The 27,824-nt window shown below is 40.3% G+C and overlaps 2 protein-coding genes across 8 annotated transcripts in view; both read right to left on the reverse strand.

Annotated features, from left to right (window-relative positions):
* TRAF3IP3 (TRAF3 interacting protein 3) overlaps positions 1–3,275 on the reverse strand; it is a 32,396-nt gene extending 29,121 nt beyond the window's left edge. For 2 of the 7 annotated variants that reach the window (XR_014492298.1, XM_083361090.1), the window contains exon 1: positions 3,010–3,271. The gene's annotated coding sequence lies outside the window, so the exon portion shown is untranslated. Of the gene's footprint in view, positions 1–1,153; positions 1,178–2,682; positions 2,741–3,009 lie in introns of those variants that run through there. The other 5 variants (XR_014492299.1, XM_083361093.1, XR_014492300.1 and 2 more) reach the window with 4 other exon arrangements.
* Positions 3,276–6,843: 3,568 nt separating this feature from the next.
* HSD11B1 (hydroxysteroid 11-beta dehydrogenase 1) lies at positions 6,844–26,014 on the reverse strand (the record flags this gene model as incomplete). The annotated part of the gene is made up of 6 exons (XM_083358132.1): positions 25,502–26,014; positions 24,811–24,941; positions 14,008–14,119; positions 11,702–11,887; positions 8,841–8,984; positions 6,844–7,064 (listed from the first exon to the last, which is right to left on the reverse strand). Exons 1-6 carry the CDS (start codon positions 25,587–25,589, stop codon positions 6,844–6,846), a joined length of 882 nt encoding a protein of 293 aa, XP_083214258.1. The 5' UTR covers positions 25,590–26,014.
* Positions 26,015–27,824: the final 1,810 nt, after the last annotated feature.

The raw sequence follows: 27,824 nt of genomic DNA on the forward strand, positions 1-27,824 counted from the left end.
AAAGGATTAAATTTTCCATGTGGGCATTAAACATGTTTTCTCCCTCAAACTGCTTTTAAAAATTGAGCACTTCAAAAGCAGCTGGTGATTTACAGAAGAGAATCCTTGCTTCACTGAAAAGTAAAATATTCCATGGAACCAGTGAAATAACTGTTGTGTGAACTTCATTTGCTGTTTGGCTTTTAAATTACATTTTTTCCTAAAGCATCATATAGTCAAGAGGTTTAATGGGTCCGATTTGACTTACCTTCTCTTTTACTTTCGACTGATTCTGGCTCACTAGCCCCTGAGCCAGCTATTTGTTAAAAAGAAATAAGATACAGGATGCAGAACTAAATAATATGAATAAAGTTGCCTGCAGTTTGACTTTCATGTTGAATAGATTACATTAAACATTACAGAAGACCACAGGCATTTTAAAAGATTCTAAATATAGGCTTTAGCAGGTTTCACCCTGCTAATTTCAGATTTCAATTTACATCAAACCTTCCTTCCTCCCCCTCTTCTTCCTTCTCCTTTTGGACTCATTCATTTGCACAAGGCTCTAGTGTAGGTGTTTGGTATTATCAAATTTGAATTCAGAAAAATATAATCTGATTTGCTCCATTTGCAGTATATGCCCATTAGCATTTTAGCACAGTACTGCAAAAATATGCACAACATTGTACCTGTTAAAATACTTAAAAAAGGAGGAGGGTGGGGATGGAACACAATGGATGGCTATTTCAAGCACAGCCTATGTCCAGCTAGGCATTGTGCTGAGGACTCAACATTCTGGGTTGGCAATTGCTGCCTTGATTTCAGACCAAGTGGCTTGGGTTTGGGGCTGTTTCCTAGGCTCTTGCACAAAGTTCATTTCCGCAGGTCAATAGCCACAACTCCCTTTGCTGTAATATTTCCAGTTATGTTCTCCCTTTCCCTACCCCTATTGCTCGAAGTTTCTCAACGTGGAGAGGAATCAACGCTGTGACACCATTTCACACTATGAAATGGTAGAATCCATTCTACAAATGCAGGACGCTGTTTCCATCTTCTACAGTACTGTATCTATAGAGCAGATAAGTGTTCAATTATTGCCACTTTTAATATAAATCCCACTTTGAGTAAGAAGTAAGAACTTCCTGTCAGTCCTGCAGAGCAGGAAACCACTTACTTCTCTGCTCTCCTTCATTTCGCATCACGGCAGCCACCAAACCGAACAAAGCTATTTGCAGTTTTGTACATCTGCATCCGGCCTACAGGCTAGGGGCATTTCACCTCTAACGTAAGAGTAAGCAGTTCTGCTTTTATGATTAATGCATATTTTTAATTGAAATATTTTTAAAGATATATGTCCCAAAGGATTTATCAGTTGTGAACACATATCCCCTCCAAGAACTGTAAGACTAAATATAGTCTCCTGTTGTCTTTCCTCACACCAGTTTCCTAATTCTAGTAATTTTATTTTGCAATCTCCTTGCTTTGTTTAAATTATTTTATCTTCTTCCACTTGAATTCCTCCTCTTATATTTTTCACCACTCCTCATGTCTTCTATCTATCTATCTATCTATCTATCTATCTATCTATCTATCTATCTATCTACCTATCTATCTATCACCTGTTATCATCTATATCTATCATCTAATTTTCTTCTGTCCTGACTTGTAGAACTCTTGTCTCTTATTATATATCCCATGACATACATGGAATGAAGGCTGAAACCATGAAATGACCAGTATAAATTCTACTGTTTCCCTCTTGCACCATTTCCTAATTTTGAGTTTGCTACTTCAATGCCATATTAACTACATATGCAGTTGGGTATGAATATCTAAAAAAGATACATACTAGTTCCCATGTCTGCAAAAGGATCATGTGATTCCAAAAGAATAGAGGATAGGAATGTGAACAATAACAAATTCAACCAAACAACAGTGCTGTCAAAGAAACATGTCTCTGTTTTGTGCTAAAACTGCCAGAAAGAGTAAATATTTAGCAGCACCCAAACCCAGAAGCATCTGTTTTCCCCTCATTCCCCTTGTTTGATTAAGACTTGTCATCTTTCACAATTATCTTTAGTTTGATTCATGTTATAACCTGAGAAAATTTTAGTTACAATTCTTTATTTTACTCATAACCAATATACGTAATTCCTTCCTCTATTAAACAATATTTTTAATACAGGAAGAAGCAACTTGTTCTTAAAGACATTTCCTTAGATCTGATCCTTGGGTTCTATATTTGACCCAGTCTGTACGTAGAAACTGAAGATTAAATGAACCACAATAGCTGTTGGCAGATAGCATTCTGTAATCTTAATAGCCATGGAATTGTTATAGATAGAAAGTATCATGGAATGCTTCTTTTACCAGGCCATGTACCCTAGGCGTTTTATTCTTGTGAAAAAAAAAAAGATGGTCATCCCTGTTGGTTTGTGGTTTTTTTTCATTTTGCTGGTTTGAAAATGCAGTTTTGCATTAAATTTTAGGCTAAAATGGAGAAGTGACTGGAGTTTACCTATGGCACTTGTAATAATAACATTTCGATTTGTCTGTTCAAAATTAATCTTCAGTGCTATGGCTGAGGCAAATTAAAAGATGAGTTTTTAAGTATTTTGTACATGTGTCTCACATTTGAATGACTTGATACCCCCAGAAGTGAATTAACTGGCACTTTTCTCAGAGCACCCAGAAACAGCTTACCTTGTTCAGACGCCAGCGTCCTTATAGTGCAGCTAATTGAAATGCCCTTCCTTTAAGTAATTCTGAACAACGAAGAGGAGATATATTACTCCAGTCACTTAACTCGCTGACCTGGGCAAACTTTTGAGGTTTAATTATCAGATTATGGGGTTCCTTCCTTTCTAGACCAATATATTTTTCTCTAATGAGCACACATGTCCTTTATCTTTTCCACACAGGCATTGTTACAAGGGAATGCCAGAATGTTGATCTGTATTAGAACAAATGTACTTGCTCTCTCTTCACTTAGAAATTAAATCCGAGGTCATTACTAAGGAGAATCCTTACCTTTGCTTCTCAGTGGTAGGCCTGATTGAAGTTCATCAAGATCCAAAACATTAGCTTAGTTATCAACTGTTAACATACTGTAACTGACAAGAATTCACTATTCCTTTTTCAAAGAACTGGAAATGCTCTGAGCTCAGTACTGGTATTGCGTTTTCTCTCTCTCTTTCTCTCCCTCTCTCTCTCTGCCTTGCTCTAATACAATAAGGAAGTTTAGCTTTCTATAAGCAGTTTTGAAGTGTAGTAATTTGACTTTTTTTTTTTAGCAAACAGATCTAATTTTTTTCAGCATTGCGTAAGACATTGAGTTGCCAAAATCTAGATAACCCGGGTGATGATAATTATTCATTGCCACCTCCTGGCTATCCACATTTTTGCAATTCACATCTCAGTTAGGGCAAAGAAAAACAAGAAAGTCCAATTGCCTACTGATGAGAATCTCCATAGATATGAGTGAAGTATATTCATTTGTTTGGAGCGTATAACTTGTATTTCTTTTCCTTCAAACCACCTCCCCTCCAGCTTCCTTTATTCTATGTTATTTCTTACAGGAAATGGAAATATAAGAACAGAGGAAAACTTCTATTGGATCAAGAGCTATATATAACTCAAAGTGGCAAACATATTTAATATTCCCACCTATCTTCCTCACAGCAACAACCCAGTCAACTTTCATGCCTAATGTGGGACTCAAATTCACATTTATTTTTTAAATAATCATTTAGACTCAGTAGATTAAAAAGTCTGGAAGCAATATGCTTGATGGCCTGTTGACCTTTTGTTTTTGACAATTGTTAGAAACAAACAATAGAAAAGTGAGGAAATCAAAATGAAAGCAAATATAATGGGCAGTTCAAATAAATGAATGGAAATGGAAAGAAGTTGTATGATGATGAACCATATGATATGGATATTTTTTCTTATTTACAATTAAGTTCCCTTGCATAATGAGTTATAAAGTATTTATTTCTTAATTCCTTCTTTTGTTTAGGACACAATTAAGTTTCAAATGTTACATTATACTTCAAGATCAACTCACTGATACAAATTTATTATTTGTAAATTTCAGCACCAGCAGTGGTAAATATTGGATGCACAAAAATCCTTTTTAAAAAGAATTGTTAATATAAAACTTTTATGTAAATCTTTAAATTTGTAAGGGCTTTCAAAAAAAATATACATTGAGAATATATTTATACATAAGTTTCAATTCTGAGTCTTGTTATATCCATTGTATAACATACAACCTAAATACATTTGGAGGAAAATTCTTACAGCTATTTTTTTAAAATTCAAACATTCATTTTACATAAACCTTATTCACTTTTTAACAATATTTTCAAATCTGAGCAGAGATGTCTGAAAGATCCCAGTGCATTTTTCACAATGACAAAAACAGCACTGGCCATAGCCTCTTCCCTTTTGCACAAGCACACATTGCCTTGGGACAGTGTGTGCTTTTGCAGTTTCAACACACACAAACATCCGCCCCTATTTCTCCCACAAAAACTATATAGTGGAATAGGTTGGGTTGAGAGATAGTGATTAATTCAAAATCACCCAGTAGATTTTCCATGGCTGAGGTGGACTAGAGCCAGGGTCTTTTTATGTATTCCTTTTACAAATTACTTAGTATAAAATATTTCCTGGGACTTCTGGAGGCAGAAATGGTGGGCTGAAGATAGTTCCACTAAAAGAGAAGCAATGGCCATGGCGAGTAATGAAGAGTCAGCAGATAGACATCTGCCCTCAAACTGTGGCCAGTGTCTTCAAAAGGATACTGACTTTGCATCCTTTTCTAATCAGTTTCAGAAATTGCTTGCAAATTGCTTTTCAGTTTTGGGAAACCTTTGTACTGACAAGTTTGATAGCACTGGATGAGTTTCCCCTCAGTCCTTAGCCAAAGAAAGTTTTAACTACAAGTTTAAGAACTTAAAAAAATGGAGGATAAACAGAAAAATGCTGATTAAACATTTGATTTTAGAAAATTATAAACAGACTAATGGTCCAGGTAAATTTGAAACGAGATTCTGGAATTAATTATAAAGAATCCTTCCCATTAAAAAAATTACCTTTTGTTATACTTTTTAGAAAACAGAATACAAGATTTTTAAAAATGGACAGTAGGGGGAACTAAAGATTTGAATTTAATGTGGAGAACACATAAACTAGAGGTACAATCACAAAATGGAGCAAAATATTCTAACTTTGGACATATTGAATGATATTTTTGAAAAAATGGGATCAAAAGTTAGCATTAATAGTGTCAACAGAGACATATGCCTCTATGGAGAGACTTTGTCTAAAAGATGTTATGGAAGAGGAGCCAATTTTACCTGACAAGACTGAGTTGAAAGGGGATTTACAAATGACAGGTTACCCAGATGGCATGGAAAAAGATGGACATACAAAAGAAACTGGATGATGTTTTAATAACTAAAAGGGACCTACAAACAATAAATCAAGAGAGCAATCTGGATATTTTTTCTATATTAGATTTGCAAAAGTGTTTTGTTAAAGTTTTGAAGAAACTCATGAGAAGAGAGACAAGAAGGCAAAGAAAAAAAATGAAGAAATCAAGTTCCATTATTTTTTATTTATTTATTTTTAATTCCATTTATATCCCGCCCTTCTCCGAAGACTCAGGGCGGCTTACAAGCTTAGCAGTAGCCTTCATTCTATGTATATGCCTGCTTATTAGGGCTTTCACACACACCCCAAGCGGCATTATTACAAAGTCAGCTTAATTGCCCCCAACAATCTGGGTCCTCATTTTACCTACCTCGGAAGGATGGAAGGCTGAGTCAACCTTGAGCCTGGTGGGATGCGAACCTGCACTAATTGCATGCAGCTGGTGTTACTTAAGGAGGCATTAGCCCACTGCTCTACCAAGGCTCAGTTACATTATTTGAATGGACTAAAGATTAAGATTATTAGAAGTAAAAAAGAGTAACCTTAAATTGCTTTGTTTGATGAAGATTGAAAGACACTTTAAATATTTCTTTTCTTTTTCTTTATTTACATTCTTCACCATTTCTCTGTTTTTTACTTTTTCTGCAGTCTACTCTTTTTGATTTGTTTTTAGTTTGTGTTAATTGTAATTATAATTAATGTCTTTAATAAAATTACTATGAACATTTACAACTGATTTTTTGAAACAATTTTAAAACTGAAAAATTTAAAAGTGTACTTTTTTTTGCCAAATATTTAATACCAGATGTGTTAACTATCAAGTGCCTCTTTTCAGTCCGAGCCAGAGGGTACCTTGCACTTATTTGCTGGACCTCCTCTCTATGTAAGAAATCTACCTAAGGAATTGATTCAAAACTATGAAACTCAGCACTGTGTTACAACCTTTTTCCTCTCTAATTTTCACTTTATGTCATGTTTTGTTCTGAATGCAAATTAAGAGAAACAATCATCTGGATGCACTTTAAGAGCATACAAAATATTTATCGTTAACCTGAGTTTTTCTAAGATATCCACATTTATTTTCTTTGTCCTGTTCCAGAATATAAATCATTGATAGCCTTAAATCCCAAGCCATAGAACTGGATTAGGGCCTATATACATTATAATAGCATAATGAATCTTAAGATCAGTTTGGTAATGAAATGTCTGCCACAAAATAATCAAGTTCAGAGAACGCCACGCACCTCACAGTTCAACCCAGTTCAATAAATATTCTCTTTTATGGGTTATATTAATATTTTTTTAACTTGATCAATTTAAGTTCTGGGGACTTCAATTCCCACATATCTTAAAGTGGGCAAGTTTGAAAAACTCTTGCATAGCTAGAAAAGAAAAATGCAGAGGCAGCGAACAGACAGATTGTGATTAATCTTGTTTTAGATTGTCCACATTAAAACATTTCCGAAGGATATAATCGATGAGCTCTGGAGCCCAATCTCGCAAAAGTGTAGGGATCTTTGTATATATATATTTATAATAAATCTCCCGCTGGCGTAGAATGCCCCCTTTAATGATTTCTAGTGCACATTCTTCTTTTGGGGCAGGTGGAATAGTGAATGTACCAGATACACTGTTCATGGCATTTTCTAAGAGTAGAGAAATGTTAGTTAGAAAGTATTCAATGCTGAGGAACCAGATCACTACAAATTATCTTACATCTCCTCACATCATTTAGTAAGACATTCTCAAATATATATTTATATTTATATTTATTTGATTTATATACCGCCCTTCTCCCGAAGGACTCAGGGCGGTGTACAGGGCAATAAATATCAAAAATACAAGATACAAAAGTTAAAAAAAATTAAATAATTGTGCCCTATGCAATAAATTAGTTAAAATCAATGTTAAAACCCCAAACCCATCAGACCAGGCCGGCTTGTTTTAATAAATAAGTTTTTAGATCACATATTGTACCTTGAGTAAACAGATAAGAAATTATAATTTTTGTAATCCAAACAAATACATTTTTTCACATTGAAATTCTTAGTTTCTTCCAAATAATGTTTCATGAATTTTGCAAGTGTGGATTATGTCTAATGTATCCTTCCACTTCCTACAAAACAAGCCGAAGCAACAGAAGTCCTATGAAGCTCTAATGAATTGTGTTATAGTTAGTGCAAATGTTATCTAAGTATTGGACATTCAGAACAGGATTTCTACAGTGCTAGAAATGATGGAAGCAGAAAAACACACTTTTATTTTCCACTAGATAATTATCAATTCAATTTGGCATGTGTTTATGGGAGAATAAAATGTTAATTGTGAATTGTAAAGATTTTTTTACACACACACACACACACACACACACACACACACACACACACACTGGATGCAGTAAAATGTGTCCTGCAATGAATTATAAATGAATATAAGTTTTGTTAATTTAAAAAAAATGTTAGATCCAAATGGATTGAAATAATCTTCACTACTGCAGATATCAATATGGATTTATATTATATAGTCTTAAATATTGGATTTATACTGTATATTCTTCAATTCAACATAACTGAATGTCTCAGGCTACAGAAAAACTAATTATTGTATCCATAAAAAGCAAAGGAGAATCTATGATCAAACTAACTGTTTTTGCTAAAATGATTTTTCATCATTAAAATGAAAGCTTACACGTTTTTTTCCTAATCAGTTGGCAGATCTTATTTATTAGGCCTTCCAAAATACGATCTACATTTATAATGTGACTAATCCTTATTTGGGAGCTAAGGGAACATTTAAAAAACAAACTAATATTTAATGATTTTAGAATCTATGACGATTTGCCAATTTTGTGCTCTTTGTGATGGCTAGAGAGTACTGGGTGTTCTAGTTGTAGGCATGTTTTCTGAGTCCATCTTGAAGTACACGTTCTGCACGTTCCTGTCTTGGATGGCAAACCTCAGACAAGGACTGCAGAGGAAGTATACAGAGTGCGCTTGAGATAACATGCGAAAAACAAGATCTTAAATTAGAAAGATAAGCTTATGGAATGCAGGAAACTGGAACATATATTAATCCTTGTGTTAATTGAAAGGGATAATCAATAGATAAGGAAAAACAACCAATTTCGGGATGGCATGTAAACCGTTAATGTTTAACCGCTAAAGCTATTGTTTAAGACATACATATATGAATGAATGTTAACCAATAAAGAACACAGCTGCTCAAGATTTGTGTGAGTCTCCTTTCATACGACATCTAGTGTCACCAAGTTTATAGGGGATCAGTTAGTACTTTAAGGCTAATTCATAATTATTTTGAATTCTAAAAAATGTTAAGCAAATAATTTGTCTAAGCTTGGCTGGCATCAGTCTGATAAGGAATTCCAGGACCTAAAAAATCAGATGTGAAAATGAGAATTGTACCTGTGTTGATGAGTCCAAGGATGCAGAGCGTGATGGAAACATTGATGTTCTGCATAACAAATTCCTGCCTCCAAGAGTTGAAAAATCCCTCTAGTGCAAACTTCGTTGCAGAATAAGGAACAGTGAATGGGAAGCCAATTTTGCCTAGGAATACCGCAATTAGAATGGCACATTTAACTTATACTATATCATGAAGAATAACATTAAAGATATATGAAATGCATTTTTCTACTCCCTGATTCTATTTATGAGCTTATCATTTGTTTTATCAACTGCTTCCAATAATTTCAGCCTTGAAATATCAAAAGAATGAATCTTGGCTGTAGCTGTGGTCCTCCCCCTTATACATCAGCACCATCATGAACTCTGCTGTGGTCTTCAAACCTCATCCACAATATAAATTAAAAGTAGCCCTTGGCTATCCAAATGTTATTTGTCATTAAAGCAACTCTTCCTGAGGTGTGAAAAGTGGCCATTATTAAAACATTTCAGTACACAGAGAGCATCTTTCTTCTATATAAATATTGGCTGGTTGTTTTCATTTGTTTTTTCTTTTCCTCATAGTTTCAACCTTTCAAAAATAAATGCTTTTTTCTTGAAAAAAAATCACTGTATTTGATTGTAAATGCTTCAAGATAAGAATGTATAAAAATTATATATACATTACAATAAACATGTCAATATTTTAAAATAGAACATAATACAAACAAGAATTCTACAGGTGTTTTTTTTAAAGTACAAGTTTGTAATTTATCTGACATATTTGCAGCTCAAAGATCCTAGCTGTTAGGAGCCAAATTCTTAAATGTCCTTATTGGCTGGGAGTAAATAATATTGAATTCTGTAAATAATGTGGCATAGTTCTTTTGAGGTATATTTTACTTAGCAATGGTGGCAATTGACACAAACCAGACAATGGAGGCTTTTATGCTTGCTACTATATTTCATGAAGTTATTTACTACATGTATTTAGAACAGACATATACACAGCATAATCCTAGTGTTTTTACTCAGTGCCAGGTTTCCTCCTAAGTCTCCCTCCCAAAGAGAATTCCTTCTAGTTCTCATTTCTTCCACCTCTCACTGTGCCTCCCCTCTCCCATTTCTGGGCTTATGGGGAAGAAATGAAAACAGAGGGGAGGGCTGGATTTACTCTAGTGTGCTCAGCATGGATTAACTTTCTCCTGGATCTGCTCATTTTTGTTTGGGGAAGAACCACTCTCAGGGTCTTCTGCCCAGTCTTTCCCCAGAAAGCAGGGCTTCACCAATGTCCAACAATCCCCTCTTTCCTGTCTTGCATGAGGATGCCACCTGCAGCCTGTAGCTCCCTCCTTCCTGTCTTTCATGAAGATGACACCTCTTTTTGAGTCTTCCCTTGCCTTCTTCCAAGGAAGCCACTTATAGGCATTTTTCTCCCTCTTGGAGCATTAACTACCAACTGCACTGGAGGCTAATGTAACTTGAACTTTTCTCCCCATCCACTGTTTTGCATTCTTTTTCTCTCCTTCCTTTTCTCTTCTTTCTTCATTGTTTAATCAGAGTAGCAGCACGTTCCCCAGATGGTATGCCCCCCCCCCCGAGCTCTACTCCACAGCACCTACATACAAGGCTGGATCAATGAAACAGTTGTCTCTGCATCACCCCACAACAGCCGTGGCTAGCAACTTTGTGACAGCTACCATTCAAACTCAGAACCATGCTTCCCTCCTTTCCTCACTTCATTTGCTGACTCATGCCAGTCATGTTAGGCAACTGCAGTCATGCTAGCTAGGCCACTAAATTTTTGAATGATCATTTAGCAACCGGTTGTAAGTCAAGGACAGCCTGTATTTTTAAACATGTAGGTATATTATTAACACATATTAACAATATATTCAATTGTTTCTTGTGAATGGAGAAGAATACACAGGGTTTTTTAAAAAAAAATATTGAAGACTGAATAATTTGAGTGAGAATTACTGAAGTAACTGTCAATTTGCATCCAGTAGAAAGAATCTACTTTTAAAATGAAATTTCAGTGTAACTTCTATTCAAAATAAACAGAAAATTCATGCTTCTATACTGAAAGATTAAATAAAAAGGTAATGTTGCATTTTGCTTCCCAAAACTCACTTTTGATTCTTTATCTTAACCATGTCCCAAACTCATATGTGACACAAGCCTACTTTCCTTGAGAGATAACTTTCTTAGATACATTGAACTGAGATGCAAAAAAATAACAAAAAAATAAAATAAAAATCCTTTGCCATTTATGACTTTTTATATGACTTAAGAATCATGCATTTTTTGCTTTCTATTATAGAGATCAAATAGTTCTAGCATGAACTTGAAAAAAAGTTACTCATTTTTAAAAGCCCTTAATGATACTAGACATATTTTCAAAAAGTAAGGCTTTATCCTTTTATGATAGGTATGTATCAAAAGCAGAGGTGAAAGATAATAAAAAAGTCTATAAACTCAGAAGAACACAGGATATTTCAGTATGCATCTGGCAAAAATCAGAATATATTCTGCATATTATAAAAAGCAATATATGCCAGAATCTTTTTTGTGCAAAAAAATCTAACCCTTATTATGCTTCAAAGAACAAGCACCTGCAGAAGCTTCAGAAATAATTTTTTTCTGTAATATGAAATAGCTCAACTGCAAAAATGCATTAAAATAGTGATTTCATCATCACACAGGATAATTATGCATATTAGAAAGGAAGGTGGGGTATGCATAAGCTGTAATCATTTAAGCTTGCAGTCATATGAGTATAATAGCCAACATCACAATTGATTCTGATAACAGGAAAATCAATAATATTGGTAATAGCTTTAAAATTCTGAGGTTGCTGTACACTATGAATTAATGCTCACCTGCCAAAGATGAAACAACTATTATGCTTCCTCCACTGTTTATAAGCATGGGAAGAGCTGAAACTGACATTGTTACATAGCTTAGAAAATTGATGTTCAAAAGCTTTTGCACATGCTCAATGTCCCTATTGAAATAATTGAAGTAGGACTTGCCAATATGATTCAGAATCAGCATATCTAGACTTCCTATAAGGGAAAGATAAAATTTCTGGTTATACTAGGTTGTTAGATGAAGGCACATATAACAATAATAATAATAATAATAATAATAATAATAATAATAATAATAATAATAATAATAATAATAATAATAATAAAGTTGGAAGGGACCTTGGAGGTCATCTAGTACAACCCCCTGCTCAGGCAGGAAACCCTATACCATTTCAGACAAGTGGCTGGCCAGTCTCTTCTTAAAAACTTCCAGTGTTGGACCATTCACCACTTTTGGAGGCAGGTTGTTCCACTGGTTAATTGTTCTGTCAGGAAATTTCTCCTTAGTTCTAGGTTGCTTCTCTCCTTGACTAGTTTCCATCCTTTGCTTCTTGTCCTGCTTTCAGGTGCTTTGGAGAATAGCTTGACTCCCTCTTCTTTGTGGCAGCCCCTGAGATATAGGAACACTGCTATCATGTCACCCCTCACCCTTCTCTTCATTAAACTACACATACCCAATTCCAGCAACTGTTCCCTATATGTTTTAGCCTCCAGTTCCCCAATCATCTTTGTTGCTCTTCTCTGTACTCTTTCTAGAGTCTCAACATCTTTTTTATATCATTGTGATCAAATATTTTGGCTGCAGTATTGAACAACTACATACTTTGAGCTGGCCTTGATTTTATGTTGCTTTAGAAGATTTCAGTACAAAGTCCCAGTTAATTCCTAATACTTTTCTGCAATCCTATTACTTATTTGGTAATCCTAAACTCCTTGTGATTATTATTTGCAAAGCAGTTCTTGAATATATGCTATACAAAACACAAAGTGAATTTTAATTATAATAATATATGAACCACACAAATAGTTGAGAGGTCCTATTAGAATGGAAATTAATAAATGAATGGTTTATTTTCAAACTGATTACCTCATCGGAGCAAATCTTTTTAACCATCTACTAATGACTCTTAAAGGTCACCTGAAGATCACTAGGGAAAATAAAATCTTCAAGTAGTAGAGAAGAAAGCAAAACATTTTCCTTCTAGGAAGCTGTGAGGGATTAGGACTGAGAACAAATTGGGAGGATTGTTTTCTCAGATTTAGTTTGACCAAGGACTTCTCAATCTCTATGTGGCATAGTAGGATTCCCAGTATATCATTAATAGAAAACCATTTAGTTCACACATTTAGTCCATGGGAGCACAGGAAACGGAGATGAGCATTTACTGGCTGGATGCCCTTTCTAATTCCAACACAGAGGTTGTAGCAGATATTTTCTCTTTGTGCCCTGTGAGAGAAACATCTGCCACTACCTAGCATTGAACTCTCAACCTTCCAATTGGTAGATGAGTGTCTTCACCACTAGGTCATCATGCTGCTCTACCTAACACACAATGTACAGAATTCCCAAGACATGTAGCTGCATTGTCCTAAGTGGTTTAAATAGAATTTTACCATTTTAGTGAAGCTTTTGGATATTCAGAAATTGAGGAAGAGAAGACAAAGATCATAGTGCCTTTGAAAGAGAAAGATGCTGTTCTGCTTCTGAGATAGTGCTGGAAAGAGAATGGGAGTACATGCCCCCCATCCAAGGGCCAGGAAGAATTTAAGACATATATTTGTGAAACTAGAACAGGCTTTCAAGATACTATTATTCTACTTTAATAAAATAAAGAGCATTCCTGGAATCCTGGCTATGCCAGCTTCTTCATCTGGCCTACCTTAAAGTGCTGTCATCAGTCTTGAAAGCATGTCCAAATTTATTTCACCCTTATGGTCACCATGAACAAGAGTCTATTTTACAACTTGGAACAGATTCAACTTCATCTGTTAATTGGACTGTTACCTATGTTTTGGATTTAATCATGTCAACTCCTATTCCTAGCTAGTGTACCAATGCTGACTTAGCTGGAATATACCAGGTTTTTTGAGTTGGAGGGAGCACTGAAAAGGCAAAGGCAAAGAGGATAGCAAAATCAATAGTTATCAACCATGATGGTTATGTGATGAATCTCTGAGTCACTAAATATAAATTACAGAAGTCCACTATCGTCATATTATAATACCTAGTCCTAGCTTCTGGAAGCATCTAGTTAGTTAGAAATAGGATGCTTGACACCATGAAATCATCTCATGTTCTTATAAAGTCAACATACCCCATAATACCTCTGCTTTCTTCACCACAGCCTGAGCAAATTTCATATCTTCCATACTGCCATTAATGTACCTGGCAGATGCTGCACCCAACTCTAAGCAATGAGCAACCACCTAAAGCAAATAGAAAAGTAAAATTAGTAGAAATTCCTTATCATTTAAACTCTGTGTTCACATTTATTAAATCAAATTTCTGTAGAGTACTGCAAAGAAGCAACAAATAATCCAGTTTACAAGGATATTTTGACAGCACGTTTTAAATCTACTTATTGGATCAACATTATCAGTGGGGAATTTCCACTGGAAAAACCACCTCATTAACAATTTCAGCTTAAAGCATTTTCAGCTTTTTCATGTACAACCCTCCCCTGCCAAATATTTATTAAAAAGAACATTTTAAATAATTGGGTTTATAGCACTTCCTTTGGTAGTCATGCTGGGCATATAAGTCTAAAAAAATATTTCAAACCATGGAACTTCAGTAACCATATTCTGTAAATAACCAATATATTTTTCCCCTTAAATTCAAGAACCAGAAAAAATAAACTAGTTATGTGTAATATATTGTTTGCAACATTTGCTGTATTGATGATGTATTGATCTTTGCTTCAGCCTTCCCTAAATTCATATACCTCCAGTGGATTGACTGAGAATTATGGAAGTTCAAATTTAACAGATAGGAGGGAGGAAAAGTATAGTCAATATATATATGGAATGAGAATGTTTGCAAATGGTTGAGAAGTTTTGAATGAATATCTACTACATGTCCCAAAACCTATTCAGGTAACTTCTTTGTGCCAAAATAAAGTGCCATACATCTACTCTTGAATCAGTGGAAAAGGATAGCAGCATGAAATTTACTGCCCCTTTGCAAATCACTATGCAGTTTCTATGGCCACATCATACTGTCAGGCACAAAGATATGCAACAAATGATAAGCAAAGAGACAGGCTGAATTCTCTGACTTCATTGGTCACCCTCCTCAGCATGTCACTACCTGGAAGATTAATCCACCTATCAGGACAACAATAAGAATACTGTCATAGGAATAGGATAAGTCTGACTGTTTGAGTCATCAATCATGTCTAGCCACCTTCCTATGCCTCACCTGCTATGGTTTATCTCATTTTTAAAGTTAAAAACAAGTTAATAAATAAATGACTAAAGTTAAAAACAAGACAGATTTGACTCATGAAGGAATCTGAATCACAAGCAGTACTTTGGATTATGATGTATCTTCCCATCCTTTCCTTTCTTCATAAAGTAACAAGTGCCAATTTTCAGATTGTAAGGCAGACGTGTCAAACACAAGGCCCACGGGCTGGGTCCAGCCCACCAAGGGCCCAAATTTGGCCCCTGGAGCTGTTCCAGAAATAGCAAGGGACCGGCCCCTGCTGCCCCAGCCCTGGCCCACTCCAACCCGGCTGGGTGCCCTCCCAGCACACACACAGGAAACGGCAAGTGCTCAGATGCTGGTGTTGCGCAGGAGCAGCTGCAGCTCATTTGCCTCACCCTGCCCTGCCCCTCCTGGCCTCGTCCATCATGCCTGGCCATGCCCTGCTTACTGGGCCTCTCCTCATCCAGCTCTGCTTTGCCAGGCCTTGCCTCACCACGCCCGGCTCTACTTTGCTGGGCCCCTTCCCCTATCTTTTCCTCCTGCTCCATGGCTCTCAGATCACCTCTCCCAGAACCTGCGTACGTGTTTGTGTGTTTGTTTGTGCGCGCAAGTGGAGGGGGTGTGTGTCTCACCTCCTGCAGCCCCACGCTGTGATATTGCAGAGGAAAAGAACAGGAGAGATAAGAGAAGCTGCAATGCGAGGTTCTTGTAGCCTTTCATGGGGCTGGAAGGACACAGGGTGTGATGCGATCAGCTGCACGTTGAGAAAAAGAAACATATACTCCAAAAAAACAGCTTTCATTAGTTTGCAGCCTGCCATCTCAGAAGGTCTCTGTTGAGGGCACGGGGGTGCAAGGGGTGAGACACACATGCACACCTTTGCATGCACTCTCTCTCTCTCTCACACACACACACACACACTAACATGTGTGCAGGTCTGGGAGAGGTGAGCTGAGCCTCGCAGAGGCAATGACGGGGGGGGCAGTCTTTGCCCACCACTGGCTGCCTGTTGCAACCTCTGCCCGGAGCCTCTGGCAGCTTAAAAGAAAAGCAAGGAGAGAAGGAAGGAAGGAAGGAAGGAAGGAAGGAAGGAAGGAAGGAAGGAAGGAAGGAAGGAAGGAAGGAAGGAAGGAAGAAACGAAGGAGTCAGGGAGGGAGAGGCAATTTGGTTGGAAATGCCCCAGTTCAAAGGAGAAAGCAATTTTGTGTTTTGTTTTGTGAGCTCTTAGGAAAGTATCCCCTCCTTGTATGTTGCAAACAGCCATTTCCAGTAGGGAAAACAAGACAAAGCAGAGTGGGGAAAAATATTTTCCTTTGGTATATTTCCAGTCTGAATTAGACCAAGGCAGGTTCCCTACAGGAGAGCCCTTTTAAGGATTATGTATTAATAGAAAAAAAAACTAACCTACCTCTGCTCATAAAAGCTAAAGTTGTTGTACATAAAAAACAGATGAGCTCTGATTAACTATCACAGCCGCCATTTTGACAGTTTTGTCTGTGGACGCCCCCACTAAAAGCAAGCATGCGATAAACTGACCCTGGTTTGTTCTCAGTCTTTTAAGTGGCCACAAACTACTAGCAAAAGTGGCATTTGATCACAAGCAAGAAGGCATTGAGAAATGTTTCCCCTTTTGCATTTGAGCATCCAAGAAGGGACAGGAAAGGAGAAAGGTAAAGAGGAAAGGCAAAGAAAAAGAAGGAAAGAGGGGAAGACAGCAAGGAAGGAAAAAGAAGGAAAGAGGGGAAGGAAGAAGAAAGAAAGAATAAAGGGGGAAGGAAAAAGAAGAAAAGGGAAGAAGGAAGGAAGGAAGGAAGGAAGGAAGGAAAGAAGGGGTTTACAATGAGAGAGAGGGAGGGTCTGAGGGAAGTGCTGCCTTAGCACTTGGCCACCAGCAGCCCTGCTGTCCTTTTGCCACCCCCTTGTCTCCTCCTCCTGATCTCTCCTGGTGGTCTCCCATCCTATTGCTGAGGATGCTTTAGTTACAAAGCCAGGTTTTCTCGCATGGAGTGGGAGTGGGCCTCCCTCTGATCCACATACTTTGTCCTCCTGCACACATCATGAGCAACCTGGCCAAGGAGAGCAAGAACAGCAGCAGCAGCTTCGTGGAGGACGTAAGTGCAGCAGGGTGCCCCCTTGGGATAGCAGGGTTGGGCTGGGCTGTGGGGTCCCAGTGCCCTGGGAGCTGGAGGGCCAGGTTGGGTGCTTGTCCTCCACTGCCCAAGGCTCAGGGCAGCCTGGGCTGCTGTCCAGGGGTGCTCCGCATGGCCTGAGAGAGACAGCGAGGCTCCTCTGGTGGACAAGAGTTAGGTGCTCATCCTGGTCTTGCCTTTCTCCACTAGAGAACATGAATCCCCCCAGCCCTGCCCAGACCACACAGGTGCCCCCCAATACAAGTGACATCGAGCTGGCCACGCCCACCCCAACCATGCCCACCCCAACCATGCCCCCTGCCCCCCCAAGGTCAACCACAACCCTGATGTGGCCCTCAGTGAAATTGAGTTTGACACCCCTGTTTTAAGGAATACTCCAACTTATCTTTGTTGATGTTGCAGCTTCTGTCTGTCTCTAGAGGGAAGTGACAAAAACACATCCTTTGCTAAATATTGTGTGTAGATGTGTATAGTCAGTCTATGGTTTTAAATCAAATATGAGTTAACTGTTTTAAAGATAGCCTGGCTTGTAGTTCTGAACTTAATATTATATTAAGTTTTGAATAAATATCTACTACATGTTCAATATCTACTACATGAACATGAGCCTCTTGTTGCAGGTAAAGAAGGAGAGTGCAAAAGTTGGGTTGAAACTAAACATTAAGAAAACCAAGATCATGGCATGTGGCCCTCTCAATTCCTGGCAAATAGATGGGGAAGAAATGGAGGTAGTGACAGATTTTATTTTCCTGGGCTCCAAGATCACCACAGATGGGGACTGCAGCCAAGAAATTAAAAGACGCTTGCTCCTGTGGAGAAAAGCCATGGCAAATCTAGACAGCACACTAAAAAGCAGAGACATCACCCTGCCAACAAAAGTGTGTATAGTCAAGGCTATGGTCTTCCCCGTTGCAATCTATGGCTGTGAAAGTTGGACCATAAGAAAGGCTGAGTGCCAAAGAATTGAGGAATTTGAACTATGGTGCTGGAGAAGACTCCTGCGAGTCCCTTGGACTGCCAGGCGATCAAACCAGTCAGTCCTAGAAGAGATCAACCCTGACTGCTCTTTAGAAGGCCAGATCCTGAAGTTAAAACTCAAATACTATGGCCACCTAATGAGAAGGAAGGACTCACTGGAGAAGAGCCTAATGCTGGGAAAGGTTGAGGGCAATAGAAGAAGGGGACGACAGAGAATGAGGTGGCTGGATGGAGTCACTGAAGCAGTAGGCGTGAACGTAAATGGACTCCAGAAGTTGGTAGAGGACAGGAAGGCCTGGAAGAATGTTGTCCATGGGGTCGCGAAGGGTCGGACACGACTTTGCAACTAACAGCACCAGCACATGTTTAAAAACTAATTCAGGTGCCTTCATTGTGCCAAAATAAAGTGCCATCCATCTAATCTTGAATTGGTGGAAAAGGATACATTTTTCAGAAGATATCCACTACATTTTTATCAGGTGCATGGCTGGAAATACAATCACACAGACACATGTACCGTATATACTTGAGTATAAGCCGAATTTTTCAGCCCACTTTTTGGGCTGAAAAACTCCACTTCGGCTTATACTCCAGTCAACAAAAAAATTTTACCGAGGACTTGCGCGCGGCCGAGGCTTCGGTGCTTCCCTCCAGAGGAAGAAGGCGCTGGATGCGGCCGGCTCTGCGGGGAAGGGGGAGCGGCGGCGGGGGCGACGGAAAAGCCGCAAAAATGGTAGGAGAGATGCTGACTGGCGGCGGCCTCGGAGGAGGCGGAGGGGGAGGAGGGAGGGAAGGGTGACCGGGCGGGGGAGGGGGGGTGAGCCAGAAGGAAAAGGGAAAGTCATCCCGCAGAGCGGTTGCGAAAAGAGGGAGGAGATAAGCCAGCCCGGTACCTGGATCCGCTTCCTGTGTCTCCTCTGCTCTGCCATGATGTCCCTGTTTTGGTCTCCTGGTGACGTGGGGCTGAGCCGGAAAAGGGGGAGGGGGAGACCGAGGGAGGGAGGAAAGAAGAGAGAGAGAGAGACGAGCTAGCGTCAGCCAGCGGTGTCACGCGGGGCAGCAAGCCATTAGGAGCCCTTGGGGAGGCAGCGCAGTCTGGCCGCTGGGCTTGTGTGTGTGTGTGTGTCCCATCTGCAAAGCTTCCGAGGAAGGAGAAGCGGGATACTGGTTGGGGGGGAGCGGCAAAAGCGGGGGGGGGAGAGAGAAACGGCTCCGCCTTTGGTTCCCCCTCCTAAAGCACAGGGGCGCTAGAGAAAGTTTGGAGTTGGGTAAGGAAGCGCAAAATTCAGGAAGAAAAGCGGGGCGGCGGGCGAACGGGAGACCTGTACAAGGGGGAAGGGGAACTCTCTGCTTTTGTGCGTGCGTGCGTGCGTGTGTGTGTGTGTCCCATCTGCAAAGCTGCCGAGGAAGGAGAAATGGGATACTGGTTGGGTGGGGGAGCGGCAAAAGCGGGGGGGGGGAAGAGAAACGGCTCCGCCTTTGGTTCCCCCTCCTAAAGCACAGGGGCGCTAGAGAAAGTTTGGAGTTGGGTAAGGAAGCGCAAAATTCAGGAAGAAAAGCGGGGCGGCGGGCGAACGGGAGACCTGTACAAGGGGGAAGGGGAACTCTCTGCTTTTGTGCGTGCGTGCGTGCGTGTGTGTGTGTGTCCCATCTGCAAAGCTGCCGAGGAAGGAGAAATGGGATACTGGTTGGGTGGGGGAGCGGCAAAAGCGGGGGGGGGGAAGAGAAACGGCTCCGCCTTTGGTTCCCCCTCCTAAAGCACAGGGGCGCTAGAGAAAGTTTGGAGTTGGGTAAGGAAGCGCAAAATTCAGGAAGAAAAGCGGGGCGGCGGGCGAACGGGAGACCTGTACAAGGGGGAAGGGGAACTCTCTGCTTTTGTGCGTGCGTGCGTGCGTGTGTGTGTGTGTCCCATCTGCAAAGCTGCCGAGGAAGGAGAAATGGGATACTGGTTGGGTGGGGGAGCGGCAAAAGCGGGGGGGGGGAAAGAGAAACGGCTCCGCCTTTGGTTCCCCCTCCTAAAGCACAGGGGCGCTAGAGAAAGTTTGGAGTTGGGTAAGGAAGCGCAAAATTCAGGAAGAAAAGCGGGGCGGCAGGCAAACGGGAGACCTGTACAAGGGGGAAGGGGAACTCTCTGCTTTGTGTGTGTGTGTGTGTGTGTGTCCCATCTGCAAAGCTGCCGAGGAAGGAGAAATGGGATACTGGTTCGGTGGGGGAGCGGCAAAAGCGGGGGGGGGGAAAGAGAAACGGCTCCGCCTTTGGTTCCCCCTCCTAAAGCACAGGGGCGCTAGAGAAAGTTTGGAGTTGGGTAAGGAAGCGCAAAATTCAGGAAGAAAAGCGGGGCGGCAGGCAAACGGGAGACCTGTACAAGGGGGAAGGGGAACTCTCTGCTGTGTGTGTGTGTGTGTGTGTGTGTGTGTGTGTGTGGCCCATCTGCAAAGCTGCCGAGGAAGGAGAAGTGGAGGAGGCAGTGGCGGCGGAGGCGGCCGCAGCACCGGCAGCCTTCCGCTTTTGCCGCTTTTGTGTGTGCGTGTGTGTGTGTCCCATCTGCAAAGCTGCCGAGGAAGGAGACACACAAAGACACACAAAAGCGGCAAAAGCGGAAGGCTGCCGGTGCTGCGGCCGCCTCCGCCGCCGCCACTGCCTCCTCCATTTCTCCTTCCTCGGCAGCTTTGCAGATGGGCCACACACACACACGCACACACAAAAGCGGCAAAAGCGGAAGACTGCCGGTGCTGCGGCCGCCTCCGCCGCCGCCACTGCCTCCTCCACCCAACCAGTATCCCGCTTCTCCTTCCTCGGCAGCTTTGCAGATGGGCCACACACACACACACACACACACACAAAACAGAGAGTTCCCCTTCCCCCTTGTACAGGTCTCCCGTTCGCCCGCCGCCCCGCTTTTCTTCCTGAATTTTGCCCTTCCTTACCCAACTCCAAACTTTCTCTAGCGCCCCTGTGCTTTAGGAGGGGGAACCAAAGGCGGAGCCATTTCTCTCTCCCCCCCCCGCTTTTGCCGCTCCCCCCCAACCAGTATCCTGCTTCTCCTTCCTCGGAAGCTTTGCAGATGGGACACACACACACGCACACACAAAAGCGGCAAAAGCGGGGGGGGGGGAGAAAGAAACACCTTGTTCTCTCGTCTCAGCGGAGACTTGTTTCGGGGGATCCAGCCTCTGTCACCCCCTTCTCTCAGCTGGGCAGCTGACAGAAAGGGGCGGCAGAAGCTGCATCCCCCGAAAGAAGTCTTCGCCGAGAAAATGGGCGCTGAGATTTTCTCGGCGAAGACTCACCTTCTCCCGTTCATCACATTCTTCGGTAAAGAGATTCACTCGATCCATGGTTTCAAGGTTGGGGTAGAGAAATCCCGGTTTGTTTCAAGAAACCGGGGTGGTTTATGAGCCTATAGATTTTAGACTTTGCATCTTGTTTTGCTTCCTCGGTTCCCACGAAGCCCGAAATTCTTTTTCCCCCCCTCTGGTTTCTGCCCAACTGTCAACTCGTGGTAAAACAAACAAACAGAAAGCCCCCCCCCTCTCTCTCTCTAACGAATTGAACAGGCACCCAAGCTATCAGGTGATGGCGTTCACGCTTGGGTGTTTGCGCGGATCAGAAACGGAAGGAGAAATTCATTTCTGCTTGCAATTCACTATCTCGGGCATCCCTGAGAGAAGAGAGCTTTTAAAGAAGCAGCTGCAAAATTCGTTCATCCTCATCCTCTTCCTCATCCTCATCCTCATCCCCTCTCTCTCTCTCTCTCTCTCTCTCTCTGTGTGTGTGTGTGTGTGTGTGTGTGTGTGTGGTGTGTTATCTCGAACCAGATGGGATGGCAAAGTCAAATGCAAATGGGGATCTTGCAGATCTTGCCCTGCCTTTCACCCCACGGTTACCTTCTGTTCTTGATGAGGTCACGAGTGCTCAAGGACAAAATAGGGCAGGGCAGAGCCGGCAGTTAAAAATAGGATGCAGATAAAAGGAAAGGTAAGGAGGGGTTCAGGTTGAGAGGAGAGGCTGCATAGCCTTAGTGTAACTCCTGTTTGGGCTGACTGGGTTGCCTCCGATGGGCTCTGACAGTGGAACAGAATGGAATAGAAAATATGGAATGGAATGGAACAGAACGTAGAACAGAACAGAACAGAACAGAACAGAACAGAACAGAACAGAACAGAATAGAATAGAATAGAATAGAATAGAATAGAATAGAATAGAATAGAATAGAATAGAATAGAAAAGAAACATAGAAAGTGAATGGAATAGAATAGAATAGAATAGAAATATAGAAAGTGAATGGAATAGAATAGAATAGAATAGAATAGAATAGAATAGAATAGAATAGAATAGAATAGAATAGAATAGAATAGAAATATAGAAAGTGAATGGAATAGAATAGAATAGAAATATAGAAAGTGAATGGAATAGAATAGAATAGAATAGAATAGAATAGAATAGAATAGAATAGAATAGAATAGAATAGAATAGAATAGAAATATAGAAAGTGAATGGAATGGAATAGAATAGAATAGAATAGAATAGAATAGAATAGAATAGAATAGAATAGAAATATAGAAAGTGAATGGAATAGAATAGAATAGAATAGAATAGAATAGAATAGAATAGAATAGAATAGAATAGAATAGAATAGAATAGAAATATAGAAAGTGAATAGAATAGAATAGAATAGAATAGAAATATAGAAAGTGAATGGAATAGAATAGAATAGAATAGAAATATAGAAAGTGAATAGAATAGAATAGAATAGAATAGAATAGAATAGAATAGAAATATAGAAAGTGAATAGAATAGAATAGAATAGAATAGAATTATAGAAAGTGAATGGAATAGAATAGAATAGAATAGAAATATAGAAAGTGAATAGAATAGAATAGAATAGAATAGAATAGAATAGAATAGAATAGAATAGAATAGAATAGAATAGAATAGAGCTGGAAGGGACCTTGGAGGTCTTCTAGTCTAGCCCCTTGCTCAAGCAGGAGGACCTATACCAGTGGTGGTGAACCTATGGCACGCCTGCCAGAGGTGGCATTCAGAGCCCTCTCTGTTGGCACGTGCGCCACCACCGCTGCCAGCAGCAGGTCCTTGTCGGTTGGTGGACTGGAAGAAAAGGGAGGGGGAAGCATTTTACATGCGTGCATGCGCGCACGGGGCCACGAGCAGGCACATGCTGCAAAGGGGGCGGGGCTAGTGCCTGCGTGATACTCACTAGCCCAGCCCCGTTCTCACGTGGTGCGGTGCCTTGTATCTGCACCCTGCGGCGTGGCGGTTGGCATTTTTGTGCCTTGCGGTACGGTGGCCCATTTTTTGCTCCCCCTTTTTTTCGTGCCAGAGGCGGCACTCAGAGGCGCCTCCCTGTCCCCTCCCCCGAGGGCACCAGAATGCCAATGCTGCCTTGGCACTTTGTGATAAACAAGTGGGTTTTGGCTTGCGGTTTGGGCACTCGGTCTCTAAAAGTTTTGCCACCACTGACCGATACCATCTCAGACAGGTGAATGTCCAGTCTCTTCTTAAAAACCTCCAGTGATGGAGCACTCTTGATTTCTGGTGGCAAGCTGTTCCACTGGGCAGCTGAGAGAAAGGGGCGGCAGAAGCTGCATCCCCCAAAAGAAGTCTTCGCCGAGAAAATGGGCGCTGAGACGCCTCATTCTCTCGCTCAGCGGAGACTTCTTTCGCGAGATCCAGCCTCTGCCGTGCTGCACCGAGAGAACAGCAAGCCGCCCCATTCTCTCGGCAGAGCACTCCACCGCCCCATTCTCTCGGCGGCTTGCCACCCCGTTCTCTCATCTCAGCAGAGACGTCTTTCAGGGGATCCAGCCTCCAGCTGCTGCATTTCCCAGCCTCGGCTTATACTCGAGTCAATAACTTTTACCAGTTTTTTGGGGTAAAATTGGGGGTCTCGGCTTATACTCGAGTCGGCTTATACTCAAGTATATACGGTATTTAAAGATGTGCTAACATACTCACATGATGCTGATAATAAATTAAAACTAAAACCTGGGATCCACAATTATAAAAAATTAAATCTCTCCCAAATCTTAATATTTACCATCCTCCCTCCCTGCCTATGATTATGCATATTTATGTATATATTTATGTATTTATTCATTTATGTATGTAGGTATGCATTTATTGATTGACTTGACTTTACCCATTGGAACCAGCCCATTGGACCAGGCTGTCACCCCTGCTTTCTAATATCACAGCAAGAGATCAAATTGCATTTCACCACAGACAGAGAAGGAACTGCTCCAGAGATCTTGCCCTGACTCTCTCTATTAGATGAAGCAGTTCTCTTTCTATATCCCTGGGATTTGAAGGTGTAATACAGTCTGACCCCATTAATCAGCCAAAGAAGGAAAAATGCTATTAAGAGTCACCTATGAATGATGGAAGTTACCTCCTTGCTTCTTTCTGGCTTTGAAGAATTAATCTTCATTCTCATTTTGAGGGAGGCTTCTCTTTGTCTCTCTCTTAACCTTTTCAATCTATGAGAGCTTGTCTAGTGAGTGTAATTATATAGTGGGATAAATGAATATTTAATATTTACTTGCTGGAGCTGGGCTTCTGTCCGTGCAGTAATCAGGAGATGAGAACCCATCCGTGCTAGGTGGTATGCTATCTGCTCGCCAATTCCAGTGCTTGCCCCAGTAACAATCACCCGCTTCCCTTTCAACATTTCTAGATAATAAGACGCAAGAATCATGTTTTATAAAGCTGACATGTTAGTCATAGCAGTCCATTTCACAAGAAAGCAGCAGACACAAGTACTAGCATTCCAAAGGAGCATAAAATAAGTAATTTTTACTCCTCCACTCTCTGTCTTTCTCTTTTCCCCACAATGTAATTAGCCATTAATTGCATTCTGTGCATTTCAGGTACGAAAAATTTTAAAACAAAGACAAGTAGATTTTTCTGGTTTTTGGGGGGAACTTTTCACAAATAAAAATCCATTTTGAACAGATAGAATATCAAAAGCCTTCATAAAACCAAAAAATGAAAACATCCCCCCTCCCCAAGATATTTCCCATCTTACCTGCTTGCTGAGAAAAAAAAATAATCTTCCTGCTTGTGGCTTGATGGCTTATAAAAGCTTCCAAGCAAAGCCATCCATGACCAACAATCCAAAGCAGGATTCATGTTAGGCTCTGAATCAGTTGTGTGTTTATAAAAGCAAGGCTCCCTTCTTTTCTCCCCCATCCTCTTTTAATTCAAAAATGCCTTTAATGCCAGTAACTTACCAGGTTTAAACTCTTCCTTTCCTGAATAAAAGTAGATGGCCAAGACCATTCCTACCAAAGGAATCAAAATCTTTTGCCACAGATTCATCCCACTGTAGTCAGAAAATAATCATGCATGAGAAACAGAGGGTTTAAAAAAAGAAAAAAGAAAAAAAAAGCAGGAAAAATGCTAATGCTACAAAAACCTACTAGTATGGAGAAAGCAAGTTTCCTAAAAATCCAGCTTTCAGACAGTTTCAGAGCATTTATCCCAATGGTTCTACAAGCCTCCTAATTTTTTGTCAAGAGTTGATAAACTGACCTATGTGACAGCCTATGGATTCTGGCTGTTGCATTTCATATTTCCTGTGCTTTGGTTTGAAATAGAGAATTTGCATAACACCCTGAAAGAGGTGTGTCTTTACTGAAAAGATTCAAGTTTCAACTCAAAGACAACCCCAAACTGCTTCCTCCAGGTGGGCTCCTGCTCTTTCTTTCTTTCTTTCTTTCTTTCTTTCTTTCTTTCTTTCTTTCTTTCTTTCTTTCTTTCTTTCTTTCTTTCTTTCTTTCTTTCTCACAAACTCCACATGAAGCAGGAGGCTCTTGTTCAACCAGATTATGTCTGTTGCTTTCAAATTTTGCTGAGTAATTACAACACAGAAGCTGAGCACAACACATGAAGAATATACAGTAGTTTGATGGAAAGAAATTGTGACACAGGCTGTTTTGGGGATTTAGATCTGTTTCAAAATTTTACACAAACTTGCCAAATTGTCCTACATACTTAGCAATGAATATCTAAAAGTGCTAGGCACTTACCACATTTAGAATGTTCCATATTCTTTCCAATATGTTAGTTTGTTTCCCTTTAACCAATAAGGACTTTAATTGCTAAACTGCTTCTCCTTATGGAAATTTTTAAGACAGAGCTATGTTAATAAGATACACCACGGTGTTCAATTCTGCAGAGTCATAGAGGCATCAGTTAGAAACAAGGACATCCACAGTAAAATAGGCATTGGATTTAAAATTGTGGAAGCCTGTCTCTTTTTAATGTGAGTAACATGTACTAGATGCCTGTAAAAAAGACTGGGGCTTTGATTGCCTAGCTATATCTGCTATTTCAAAAATCATCGCTACAGATGTCTCTGAACAAAAATGCCACAAATGAATGCAAACTCATTCTTTCCATCTTTTTCCATTGCCAAGTCAAAGTGCCAACCTATCCTCACTTGAGCTGGCAGAAAATTATAGTAACATGATATTTGCTGACCCCATTGCCGGTCCCTATCATGCTTCACCTGACTTCTTCCAAGGAAATGCCTGACAAAGCTTAATTGGTTTTATACCTCTTGAGGCTGTTCCTAGATGATATCAGAACTGTTTTAGCTCAGTGAAGCACAACTTTAAACTGTTTCTGTCAAGGAAAAGATGCCAAGGTGTTGTGGTTAGGTGCAATTGGAGAGATCCCTACAGTTGAAAGAAATGGTTGGTTTGAATTGTGAGTGACTACTGAAGAAAAGAAAATATCCTTTTATTATGTAAAACTTAAGCTACAGAACCTCTTACAAGATGTATTAGGCTTGGCAATTACAGTCATAACTTGTGATGGTTGTAAAGTGGGTCACCATGTGACCTAAACTGGTTTTTTTTACTTTTTTTTGCAGTGCTCATTAAGTGACTACTCTGTCACTGACAGAGTAAGCAACTATTGTTAAGCAACTACCATGATTGTAAAGCGAACCCTGGAAGTAAATGCCAGTTTCTGGAGAAACCGTAAATCACAATCATGTAATCACAGGTTGCTACAAAGAGCCTTAAATGCAACTGGCTGCTGAGAGTTCAAAATGCAGTCACGTGACCATGGGAGTGTGCAACATCAGAACTTCAAAACTGGGTCTAAGTCCCTTTTGTGGGGGTACATTGTAAGTCAAGGACTACTTGTAGTATCTAAGATCTTTGAATGCAAGGTGTTAATGGAGGCAATACTATTTTACTGTATTTTGTATTTCTGTATTTTGTAGTAAAAACAATGCTGCCAGGAGTTCAAGGATATAAAGGTGCCCTAGTGTAAAGTACATCTTTCCCACAGTCTATCATCCTCTGTGGAATTCTGCTTGCCAAAATCAACTTAAAAATACTTAGGAAAGGAGGAGCATATCTTGCTGCATGTGGAGTAAGGAACTGCTGAAAAATTAACACTAAAGAGCATTTCTCTGCACAGATTCCCAAAGGCCATGAGCAGAGAGATACAGACCTGTATTCATTGATAATAATTCCAAAACAAAACTTGCAAACTTGAAATCTCACATTAATTATTGTCATTCCTATGTGCAGTGCTGCC

The sequence above is a fragment of the Vipera ursinii genome, assembly GCF_947247035.1.
Source record: "Vipera ursinii genome assembly, chromosome: 3".
NCBI lineage: Eukaryota > Metazoa > Chordata > Lepidosauria > Squamata > Viperidae > Vipera > Vipera ursinii.